Genomic DNA, 13,406 nt, shown 5'->3' with positions numbered 1-13,406 from the left:
AATTAAACCTCTATTGTTAGAGAGAAAAAGGTAACTCCCGTAGCCATTTCACCAAGTTTTATAAGTTTGAAAAATACTCTGTTGTGGTTAGTAGTGCTAAAAAAGTAAAGGAGGAAACTTCTATCTACACTAAAATAATTCTCTATATTATTATGAATTCCGTAAAATAATCATCAGTAAATTAAATAATTATCAACTACAATAGCTAAATCAAGCATGCATGACCCATGTACTTATAGGCAACTATTTGCTTTCTCTCTCCTTTTAAATGTGCAATTGCTACTACTTGTGTTGATAAACTAGAAAATCAGAGAATCCTAATTATTTGTCTACCAGTCAAGTTTTCTATCATGGTATATTAAGGGATAATTATATTTTTTGGTATCTAAATTTGTTAAAAAATGACGAACTTTAAAAACTAACAATTAAGTATGCAAGCTGTAAAAATAAGAAAATAGTATTTTTAATAGGTCACATATTATAAACATCGATGTGAATTTCTTTTTATGTTAAATGAAATGAAAGATAAGAGATATGTAGTAAAAATGATAAACTTGTCCATTGTATACAAATATATTTTTACAAAGTCATTAGAGTTTAATAGCACAATAAATATTAGGATTCATAAATTAGAAATTAAGGATTTCAACTACTAAATTGAGGATTAATAGAGGTTAGAGAAAGAATTTAAGATAAAATTTTTTTACCCTAATGCTATATCACTAATGAGTCCATTTTAGTTTTTGACGTGTTCAATAATTTTTGCTTTATTATCTATATCTGTAAAATCTAAGGAAAATTTAAAAGTTAGCTGCCAAAAATATCACCTGTTATTTTTTTACAGGTTGCTAGACTCAATTATTATTTTTAAAAATTCAATCACTCGATTGTCATTTCTTGACAAATTTAAACACTAAAAATATAATTAACCCGTATATTAATAGGTCAATAGAGGAAAAATTAATTCAATAGAAAAAAAGAAGCAAGAGTACAAACTATTCAAATCTTTTTAATTATTTTATTTAATTTCAAGACAAATAAATCAAAAGTAAAATTAAAATTATATGACAATGATAAAATGAAAAAAGTTCACACTCGTGATATTATAAAGATATATAAAATTATAATATTGAACAATTTATTTACTTATTTTATTTTTCAAATTTTACGATAAAATCTGCGTTTATCAATTTAATTTTTTAAATTTAAAATTATAAATATCAATTATGTAAATTTTTAATTATTTATTTTCTGCTTTAGACCAAAAACAATAGAGTGAATTCTATTGAATCAAATGAAAGAAAAAAAGTGAATTCTATTTAATTTATCTTTTAATGAAAAGGACGTAGAACAACAATTTCTAAAACTAAAAGTAAGGAAAAAAGAAGTCGATCCTCATTTCTTAAAGAGTTGCGCAGCGGACAACCCAGGGGGTCAACTTGAATGTTTTCAAGGGAGGCAATCATAATTTGTTCAGTAAGAATAATACTTATTTGAAAATTTTGAAAAAAGAATTGTTCTCCTTTCTCTTTGTAGCTTAGTAAGCTGACATGGCTCTTGGAAGTAACTTAGCTTGAGTCTTGCCTTCTATAAATAAGCATTGAGGCCTAGACATTTTTCCTCCACACCATTTATCTTGCATTATTGTATTGTTTTCGCAATTAGCGGCCATTTTCTTTCTCGTGATAGAAAAAAGAATGGCTCTCTCTGGTAAGATAGAGGCTGATGTAGAAATCAAAACTTCAGCTGGCAAGTTTCATGATGTAATGGGTGGCAGACCACACCACTTGACCATTGCTTCACCTGAAAAATTCCAAACATGTGATTTACATAAAGGTGAATTTGGAAGAAAGGGCTCTGTCCTATACTGGAATTACGTTCATGGTAATTATATACAACTGCACCATGCCATTGTTCTTACGCAATGACAATATTTAGTATTATCGTTATTTATGATTATAGCCTTTGATTAAATCCTGTTTTAGTACTATTTGACGCTATTTTTTCTTTTCTGGGGAGCCACAGATGGGATTGCTAAGGTCGCAAAGCAGATTGTGGAAGACATAGATGATGTCAACATGTCCGCTACCTACAAATTCATTGAAGGAGATGTGATGAAGGAGTACAAAAGTGCCAAACTTGTTGTTCAGGCTATACCCAAGGGCGAGGGAAGCACCGTGCATTGGATCCTTGAATACGAGAAGCTGAATGCAGATATTCCTGATCCAACTTCCTTACTTGAATTTGTAGTCGATTTCACCAAAGACATTGATGCCCACCTTGCCCAAGCTTAAACTCCACTCTCTATAATAATCAATAACATGTGCGCTAATGTTCGCTAGGCATGGATGTCCGTCGGCGCGCATAAATATGCAAATAAGTTTTGTGTGGGTATTATTGTTTTACTATAATATGTAATGATGTAATAAATAAATAAACATGCTTTCATTTTACTTGTGATCCTTTTGTCTACTGATAAATTAATTGTGCCTCTGTTAACGACTATCTCTACTTTACATGAGCGTGGATCGAATTTAATTATATTCATTTTCTGCTTATGTGTTTTTAAGTGGTTGTTCATCATATTTTTCATAATAGCTAAATTATTTTAAAAGGGTCATGCATGAAATGATCTGTGCTATTTTTCTCCCCTGAATTTATAAAGGTAATTTCGCTACATATATTCAATTCGTATTAGAAATTTAAATTAATTAATTAAATATAGAGCCCATTAATAGAATTAGTCTTGAATCTAATTAATACCAAGATGAGTAAAATTAGTCACTTGATTAATTGGATCTTTATCTTTATAAATTGCATGTATTTCTTAATATTTAGTGTTGTGGAATCCCTATTAGTGAGACAGTCTCATTTTTTGACTAGTTCCATTTAAGAAAATTTTTATTTAAACTTTATGTATATATCACAATAGATAGGAGAATGACACGTATGTATGAGTGTTTTACACTTTAGTATTGAATGATTGACAGATACTCTATTATTTAAAACTAATAAACATATGTTAATTATTTATCGATTTGGTGTGTAAATAGGAACATACATAAAGACTATTTAAGAATCGACAACTCTTAGCAGTGCTTCAATTTTTTTTCTATGGTCGAAATTGTAGTTATGTCAACATATTTTTGTTGATAATTTCATTAGAAACTAAAACTAAAATCCAAATCAAAATACATTGCTCATATGAAAAAAAATAAAAAAAACTATATGCTAGATTTGAAAATAAATACAGGATATATAATTCATTTGATGATTAAACATGTTTAACTATTATTTCTCAAAACGGTCTTAATGGCTTAAAAGAACGTGCAAGTAACTTAGCATCGATTTGAAAAATATTTGAGATTGAATTGAGGTTGATTGAATTAATCCTTAGCTACTTGAGTAGATTGAGAGTCCAACAGAGCTTCATAATACTCTACTCTAATAGCTCGCAAGTCTAATTGACCAAACTTGAATCTCACAATACTCGAGCTTAAAAAGTAACATTCCATTGAACTTGAACTATTTGTCTTTTTGTGTAAAATAATTAAGTCGACCTTAATTGAGTTCAAGCTAATATAATAAGTCTTAGTTGAATTAAAATTGAATTTTAAATTTTTAATCAGTCAAATTCGAATTTAACAATATTTTAACTCGATATGACTCAATTATATTCATAATTTCTATTTCAATCAGTTATTTACGAGCATGAAAATCAATCTATTATCTACAAGTGTTGATCTTAAGAATTGAACCTCCATTGTTAGGGAGAAAAAGGTAACTCCCGTAGCCATTTCACCCAGTTTTATAAGTTTGAAAAATACTCTGTTGAGGTTAGTAGTGCTAAAAAAGTAAAGGAGGAAATTTCCATATGGAATGGAAAGCTAGCTATTTACACTAAAATAATTATCTATATTATTATGAATTCCGTAAAATAATCATCAGTAAATTAAATAATTATCAACTACAACAGCTAAATCAGACATGCATGAACCATGTACTTATAAGGAACTATTTGTTTTCTCTCTCCCTTTAAATGTGCAATTTGCTACATTTAAATTTTATATTATTTATCTACCAGTCAAATTTTCTATTATGGTATACTAAGGGATAATTATATTTTTTGGTATCTAAACCTGTTAAAAGATGACAATTGAGTGGTTGAACTTTTAAAATTAATAAGTGTGTAATCTATAAAAAAAATAAAAAAAATAAAATTTTTAACAGGTCACACGTTATAAATATCTATGTGAATTTTTTTTATATTAAATGAGATGAAAAACAAGAAACATATAGTAAAAATGATAAACTTGTCCATTATATATAAATATGTCATTTACAAAGTCATTAGAGTTTTATAGCACAATAATTATTAGGATTCATAAATTGGAGATTAAGGATTTTAACTACTAAAATGAGGATTAAGAGAGGTTAGAGAAAGAGTATAAGATAAAACAAAAAATGTATCATAAGGCTATATCACTAACGAATTTATTTTAGTCTTTGACGTGTTCAATAATTTTTGCTCTGTTATCTATATCTGTAAAATTTAAGAAAATTTGAAGTTACCTACTAAAAATACCATTTGTTATTTTTTACAGACTGATACACTCAATTATTAGTTTTAAAAATAAATCATTCGATTATTATTTCTTAACAAAAAATAATTAACCCGTATATTAATAGGTCGGTAGAGGAAAAATTAATTCAATAGAAAAAAAAAAACAAGAGTACAAACTATTCAAACCTTTTAATTTATTTTATTTAATTTTAAGACAAAATAAATCAAAAGGACAACTAAAATTATATGACAAAGGTAAAATGAAAAAAGTTAACACTTGTAATAATATAAAGATATATAAAATTTACTAATGTTACTTTTCAAATTTCACGATAAAATTTACTTTTGTCAATTTAATTTTTTAAATTTAAAATTATAAATAGTCTACTAAATTAATGTAAATTCTTAATTATGTAAACTTATAATTATTTATTTTCTGCTATTAAACCAAAAACAAAAGAGTGAATTCTATTGACTCAAACGACAAAAAGAGTGAATTCTATTTAATTTATCTTTTAATGAAAAGGACATAGAACAACAATTTCTAAAACTAAAAATAAGGGAAAAAGAAGTGTATCCTCATTTCTTAAAGTGTTGAGCATATCATTAAAGATAAATTTAGTATTGTAATAAAATAGAAATATAGAAAATATATTTAAAAAATATAAAATTAAAATAAGAATATAATAAAAATTATTAATAAAAAAATAAAAAGACGAGACATGATAAAAGTAAAAGTAGTATTTTTGAGTGTAACACAACTTTTAATATTTAAAGTAAAAATTAAAAATATTTCACATATGCATATACATAATACATTATAGTCTCCGGTCCATGATAAACAATTCTATAACTATTACCTACAATCAAATTTCCACATTCTTGTTTCAAAATTATTATTTTATTGAATTATTTTAATGAGTTCCTATATAATAGGTTATTTTATTTGAATCTCAATTAATATGAATGGTTAACAAAATATTAACAAGTATCTAATAGGATATGACTCATCTAATATATTAAAACGTATTAAATATACTTTAGTAGGAAAGTCATTAAGTAAATCATTAAATTTGATATATTGCAGTACCTAAGTAAGTTTTGTATAAGATTTTTTAAATAAAATAAAATAAACAGTCTGTCCTTAAAACTTTCCAGTTTGAAGAATACTTTGTTAAGGGTAGTTATGCTAAAAAAATTAAACAAGGAAACTTCTATATGAAATTCATTACTATCTGCACTAAAATAATTATCCATAATATTTCGAATTCAGTAAAACAATCATCAGTCAATTAAATAATCATCAATTCCAACAACTAAATCTAACAATCAATTTAAAACTAAAAGCAAGGAAACGGAAGTAGATCTACAGTTCATAAAGAGTTAAGCAGGGGACAAGCAAGGGAATCAATTTAAATTTTTTCAGCGGGCAATCATTATTTATTCACAAATTATAGTACTGACTCCCCACAATTCAAGCTTCACGTAAGCGCCTCAGGATTTAAAATCTGACACCGGTGGCAGTACCAGCTTTCGGGTCTTGGTGTAGAATTTTCGAATCTGAATTGCTTAAACAGTCTAATCTAAGAGTCTATGCCTAGTAAGAAATTAGAAATATCTTATTAATTGAGTTATTTTCATGAATTAATAATCCGTCCGTTCAGCCAGTTCCACTCGAGGTGTAGGAATAGACTGCAAAACGCCACATTACTGTGAGTTAAAGTAATATAATCAACTGTACATTTGTCATGTTTAAATTCAATGCAATGTTAATTGATTAATAATTATTGTGATTATTATTAATGTTATTACTAAAAATTTTATTTAATTAATAATTATTGTGAATATTATTAGTATCATTATTAGAAATTATATTTTTGTTATTATCAATATTATTATTATTATTATTATTATTACTATTATTTCGCTATCATATTTATTGTTATTTTTTTATTATTATTAGTATTACTATTATTTCTGCTATCATATTTATTATTATTTATTATTATTATTATTATTATTATTATTATTTGCATGTTTACTATATTCGAGGTTATTCAACTTTAATTCTTAATATATTATTGAACAATTTATGTTTTCTTATGATTTATACTATAATTAATTATTATTGATGTTATGATTGTAACATCGAGATGAGGCGACAGTAGAACATGCCACCTGATGGGTTGCATCAAGACTGCGTGCGCACTGGTATTAATCATAAACATGCAGTAAAAGATTATTTTTGAGATTTGCCTTGGTCAAGTATAACTCTTTAGGCTGTGAAAAATTTGACTGCCGGAGGAAGGTCCATGGTCAAGCGTTGCTCTCTGAGCGTCGCCTTATTTGGAAATCAAGTGACCATGCTGGATTTAAGGACCCTGGTTAACCTTCGCTCTCTAGGCGCCAAACCTATTAGAATAAGAGAGTCCAAAGGCTGCTAGTATTGGAGTTAGAGTTCTGCTGAGGCATTTGTCCCATAAGCATTTAAATTGCATTTTTTCTGAATTATAGCATTGACACATGATTTAATATAATATGATATGTTATTCCGATTAAATAAATATTTTGTTGAGAAGACTGTATTTGTTATAGGATTATATGATTTTAACTCACTCTCGAGGCTGACAGTCTCAATTTTAAATTTTCAAGTGACAACTAGGTTCTTTGTCGTCTTTAGCTTGACAGCCCAACCTCTTTCTCCTTCTGACTTGTTGTAGATAATTTATACTTTTGCATTTTAAACTATTTAAAATTCTAGACTCTCCGTAATAGTATACCTAGCATATTATGTTTGATTTTGGTTTGTAATAAATTATAGAATGTTTGCTATCATCCAGCTGGAGATATATGATTAAAATGTTGAGTTGTTTTAATAGTATGTATATATATTTGAATTGTTGATTAATTAGGCTTACTACGAATTTTGGTGGCTTTAAGCCTACCCATTCCTTAGTGCCGGTCACGGGCCCATAGATCGAGTCGTGACATATAGTATTTTATCTACATTTTAGTACTTGTATTTTATCTCTTATTCCTAGGTTCTTTATTTTTTATAACTAGGAATTTTTATTAATTATTATTGAATGGGAAAAAACATGTGATTTGCGGTAACTACCCCAGCCATCAGGCTTCCTAATACACCCGATATTAATTGCCTAAGTCAACCAATTACATGTGAAAAAACTCCAGGACCTCAGATAATGCAACTGAGGTTATAAATAGAAACTGATATCTTAGCTTAAATGGCCAACTTCAACAGGGGAAGATGGGGAGCATGCTGAGATTGCAGATTGTTAGAGCCAAGCTATAAAGTTGCTGCTGAAAAATTATGAACCTGATAGAGCAAAATCACAGCTAATAATTTGAGAAAATAAAGATAAAGAAAAAAATAAAATACACAATAGAACACACAGATTTACGTGGAAAACCCCTAAACAAATTAGGGTAAAAACCACGGGCAATGATAGAAGAATTTCACTATAAGAAAATAATAGGAGTTAGAATCTCTCTATTTATAAAGGAGAAAACATTAAAATTCTCTCTTTATAATAGAAAAAAATAATAATTGCTTAACTCTCTAATATTTTTCTCTTATTTTTAGAATGAATGAAGAACAAAGTGAGACCTCTATTATATAGGCTTGGAAGGTATCTCAAGATTGTTAACTTAGTAATATGGGAGAAATACTCCTCAAAATAAATAACTTAGCAATGTAGGAGAGATACAAATCCCTAAATATCAACAATCTCCCACTTGAAGATTTGATTGAGGATCAGTCAGATCTTCACACCGTTCTTTCTTCCTTGCCTTTCCATGCTACTTATGCTTTTATCAGGCCACTAGAGGATTGACACCAAATAAATTTATCAGTGTTAACTGCCTTCGTCAAAAAATCTGCTAGGTTGTCTTTAGTATGAATTTTCTGCATATCTACAGTGCCCTCTTCCACTTTTTCACGAACGAAGTGATACTGGACTCATATGTGCTTTGACTTTGAATGAAAAGCTGGATTCCTTACGAGATGCAAGGCACTCTGACTGTCACAGAACAGAGGAATATGCTCTTGTTCGCGCCCTAGTTCCTCCATCATCATTTTCAACCATACTGCTTCCTTACTAGCTTGTGTAGCTGCTACATATTCTACTTCTGTTGTTGATGTCGCCACAACTGACTGCAGTTTTGATACCCAGCTCACAGCTCCGCGAGTAAGTGTGAACACATACCCTGTAGTAGATTTGCTTTTATCAAGATCACATGCATAATCTGAGTCAACATATCCTCTGATAATAAAGTCTGATCCTCCATAACACAATGCAACATCTGAGGTTCCCCTAATATATCTTAGGATCTTCTTTACAGCATTCCAATGCTCTCTGCCAGGATTCGCCATGTACCGACTTACTACTCCCACTGCATGTGCAATGTTTGGTCGTGTACAAATCATCGCGAACATTAAACTCTCCACTACTGATGCATACGGTACTCGAGACATTTCCATCCTTCTTTCTTCACTGCTAGGACTCATACTGGAGGATAATTTGAAACTAACAGGAAGTAGAGTAGAAAATGACTTACAATCTTGCATATTGAAGCGTCGCAAGACCTTCTTCAAATAATTTTTCTGAGAAAGCCAAATCTTCCTATTGTTTCTGCCTCAGTGAATTTGCATCCCTAGAATCTTGTTTGCTGGTCCCAAGTCCTTTATTTTAAATTCTCTAGCCAACTGTGCCTTTAGTTCTTCAATATGATCTTTGTTGGGGCCTGCTACCAACATGTCATCTACATACAACAGTAAGATAATAAAATCACTTTTACCAAACCTCTTGAAATATGCACAAGGGTCTGCATTAAGTCTGTTGTATCCAAGGCTTATGATGAAGGAATCAAATCTCTTATACCAACACCTCGGCGCCTGCTTTAAACCGTATAGAGATTTGTTCAATCTACAAACCAAGTTTCACTTTCCTTTTTCTTCAAAACCTTATAGCTGGAGCATATAAATTTCTTCGTCAAGATCTCCATGAAGAAAAGTTGTTTTCACATCTAGCTACTCTAGATGTAAGTCAAATATAGCACACATCGCCAAGACTACTCGAACAGTTGTTAATCGAACCACAAGGGAAAATATTTCGTTGAAGTCAATCCCCTCCTTCTGAGCATATCCTTTCACCACCATTCTTGCACGAAACTGCTCCACTTGATCATCACTATTTCTTTTGATCTTAAAGACCTATTTGTTGCCAATGGCCTTTCTTCCTTATGGTAGTGGCACAAGCTCCTAAGTCTTGTTCTTATGCAGAGCTTCCATCTCTTCTTGCATTGCTGCCATCTACTGAGATACATCTGAACTGCTCATTACTTCTTGGAGAGTTGATGGCTCCCCTTCCTCAGTTAGAAGACAGTATGCGACATTGCTGCCTATATCATTATCTTTCTGCCAGGTTGGTGTAAATTTTTTACGTTTTTCCTTTCTAAGTTCTGGCTCTTCAAACTCGACTGGTTCTTCCTCTTCGTGCTCTGGTGCTGCTTCAGAAGAATCTTCTTCTGTAGACTTTCTTTCCACCTGTATAGTTATAGTCTCTGAATTTTCTTTTGAAGTGCTATCATCTTCTCCCTTCAATTTATCTTCTAAGAAGATTACATCTCTGCTGATTATAACCTTATGGGTAGTGGGATCCCACAGGCGATACCCCTTCACACCATCAGCATATTCCAAGAACAAACACTTCCTAGATTTTGGATCCAGCTTTGTAGTTTCTTGGGTATTATACATCACATACACAGGACTTCCAAATATATGGAGGTTTGAATAATCAACTGACTTCCCAGTCCACATCTCTATCGGTGTCTTTTGATCAATTGCTGTAGATGGAGACCGATTAATCACATAACAGGCGGTGTTAACTGCCTCAGCCCAGAATGCCTTATTCAGGCCTGCAGCTCCCAACATTGCTCTAGTTCTTTCTAACAGAGTTCTATTCATCTGCTCTGCCACTCCATTTTATTGAGGAGTGTATGCTGTAGTGAACTGCCTCTTGATGCCTTCTTGCTTACAAAAGCTATCAAATTCATTACCTGTGTATTCTCCTCCATTATCTGTCCTCAAACACTTGATCTTATTGCCTGAATCAAGTTCAACCCGCGCTTTGTAAGTTTTGAAAACTGCAAATACATCTTTCTTGCTCTTGATAGGATACACCCAACATCTCCTGGAGTAATCATCGATGAAGGACACAAAGTACTTAGCTCCTCCTAGTGATGAAACTAGTGCTTGCCATACATCAAAGTGAACTAATTCTAGAACATCTTTGCTTCTAGCATTGGATGTATTGAATTGTAGTCGATGCTGCTTGCTTGTTATGCAATGCTCACAAAAGGGTAATGACACCTTTATGAGACCAGGAAGTAGATTTTTCTCAGCAATAACCTTCATGCCTTATTCAGACATATGTCCAAGCTTCTGATGCCACACCATTACAGATCTCTCGCTCGAACTACTTGAAGCAACAGATGATTCTGCTTCATGCACAGTCTCTCCCAAAAACATATACAAATTAGCAGCAATTTTTTCTCCTTTCATAATTACAAGTGCTCCTTGGCTAATCTTCATGATTCTTTTCTGAACTTTGATGATGAAATTAAGATCATCCAATTGCCCCAGAGATAACAAATTCTTCTTCAGACCTTCCACATGTCGCACTCCTTGAATAGTGCGGACTGTACCGTCGTGCATCTTCAACCTGATGGTTCCAATGCCTATGATCTTTAAGGCATTATCTTCACAACTATACACAGATCCTCCTAAGATAGGTTCATAATGATGGAACCATTCTCTTCGAGAGGTCATGTGATAAGTTGCTTCTGAGTCAAGAAGCCATACATCAGCAAATCTCTTCCTGCTCTCAATTGATATTGCTGCTTCACAGCACAATACATTTCCATCATCCGAAGTGCATGCCACATCCCCTTGAGGATTGGAATTCTTCAGACTCTAAGAATCCTTCTTCAGGTGACCTTTCTTATCACAATGGTAGCATTTATAATTCTTCTTACTTTTTGCTTTTGATCTACCATGATTGTGACTTCCATTTGGACCACGTTCTGTTGATCTCCCTCTCATCACCATCAAGACTTCCACCTGTTGTGAACCTGCCTGCTTGTCTTCCTTGTTCCTTCGCCGATTTTCTTCTTTAAGAATAGCTGCTGCTATATCATCAAAGACTAGAATTTCGGTAACCACATTATTTGTCAAACTGATGATGAGTTGATCATATAAATCAGGTAGACTTTGGAGTAGAAGTTTTGCACGTTCTTATGACTCTATTTTATAGCCCAAAGATGTGAGTTGAGAAAATAGAGTATTCAAGACATTAAGGTGCTCTGTCACTGAAGTAGATTCTGACATTCTTAAGGTGTAAAGTTTCCTCTTAAGGAAAATTTTATTGTGTAATGACTTGGCTTCGAACAGTCTAGTGAGGTGCTCCCAAATCTCCTTTGCTGTTTTCTTTTCTTCTATACTAAACAAGATCCCATCTGCAAGTGCTAGATGAAGGTTTGCAATAGCATTCCCATCCATCTCATTCCACTTATTATCATCTGTGAGTGTTGTCGGTCGTTCACTGATAGCCACAAGACAATTGTCTTTTCTCAATACAGCCTTTATCTTTAATTTTCACAGTGAGAAATTACTCCCGTTGAACTTTTAATCTCAAATTTTGCCGCCATTGCTTCTATCACAAACGGTGCCTTTTAGCTTGTAAAATGAACCACAGTAATGAACACAACTCACTAGGTAAGTTTCCAGGAAAGATTGGAGGGTCACAAGCGGACCTTTTAAATACCAATCTCCTTAAACAGAACCTTCCCTAAATTGTAAGTGTTCTTACTACTCCACACAAGCTTTTTTGCACCAAAGAAAACCTCAAAACCCTTTTCTGATGTGAAAGATCAGACTGAGCTACAACCGCAGAATTTTAAGGAATTTCTTGCCAACCAGGCTCCGATACCAATTGTTGAATAATATGAACCTGATAGAGCAAAATCACAGCTAATAATTTGAGAAAATAAAGATAAAGAAAAAATAAAATACACAATAGAACACACAGATTTACGTGAAAAACCACTAAACAAATTAAGGTAAAAACCACAGGCAATGATAGAAGAATTTCACTATAAGAAAATAATAGGAGTTACAATCTCTCTATTTATAAAGGAGAAAACATTAAAATTCTCTCTTTATAATAGGAGAAAAATAATTGCTTAACTCTCTAATATTTTTCTCTTATTTTTAGAATGAATGAATAACAAAGTGAGGTCTTTATTATATAGGCTTGGAAGGTATCTCAAGATTGTTAACTTAGCAATGTGGGAGAAATACTCCTCAAAATTAATAACTTAGCAATGTGGGAGAGATACAAATCCCTAAATATCAACAGTCGCTAGTCCTGTCGACTGCACTTTTAGCAAGGGAATCAACTGCATGATTACCTGATCGAGATATAGAGTTAACTGAGAAGGAGGGCAAAACGCTATTGAGATTCTTAATCTCCCCAAGTATGTACCAGTGTTTCTATGACCCTTTTTCCAGTTTGACTGAGACCCATCCCACTGCGTTTGATGAGTCCGATTCCAGGATTGTAGTTAAGAATCTTAGGGAGTCATGGGAGGCAGACAACTGTAATGCTTTCAGTATTGCTAAAAGTTCGATCTTACTAGAATCCTATGTACCAAAACTACATAAGAAAAGACAGAAAATGGCCACTGCAGTTGCGAAGCACCCACCCCCCCCCCCCCCCCCCCCCCCCCCCCCTAATACCTTAAAGGTCAGGTTTGCCTTTTG

General features: G+C 31.9%; 1 protein-coding gene across 1 annotated transcript; it reads left to right on the top strand.

Annotated features, from left to right (window-relative positions):
• Nucleotides 1–1,610: 1,610 nt before the first annotated feature.
• LOC8261792 (MLP-like protein 31) lies at nucleotides 1,611–2,453 on the top strand. The gene is made up of 2 exons (XM_002534220.4): nucleotides 1,611–1,884; nucleotides 2,026–2,453. The coding sequence occupies exons 1-2, from the start codon at nucleotides 1,698–1,700 to the stop codon at nucleotides 2,292–2,294; spliced, it is 456 nt and encodes a 151-aa protein (XP_002534266.3). The 5' UTR covers nucleotides 1,611–1,697; the 3' UTR covers nucleotides 2,295–2,453.
• Nucleotides 2,454–13,406: the final 10,953 nt, after the last annotated feature.

The sequence above is a fragment of the Ricinus communis genome, chromosome 5 (genome assembly GCF_019578655.1).
Source record: "Ricinus communis isolate WT05 ecotype wild-type chromosome 5, ASM1957865v1, whole genome shotgun sequence".
Lineage (NCBI taxonomy): Eukaryota > Viridiplantae > Streptophyta > Magnoliopsida > Malpighiales > Euphorbiaceae > Ricinus > Ricinus communis.
This window is presented reverse-complemented; position numbering and strand designations above follow the sequence as displayed.

Excerpts from the sequence above, each read along its gene's own strand:
- LOC8261792 (XM_002534220.4), top strand. The coding sequence starts at position 1,698 with ATGGCTCTCTCTGGTAAGATAGAGGCTGATGTAGAAATCAAAACTTCA. Across the intron at positions 1,885-2,025 it reads ATACTGGAATTACGTTCATG|ATGGGATTGCTAAGGTCGCA; the intron begins GTAATTATATAC and ends GGGGAGCCACAG.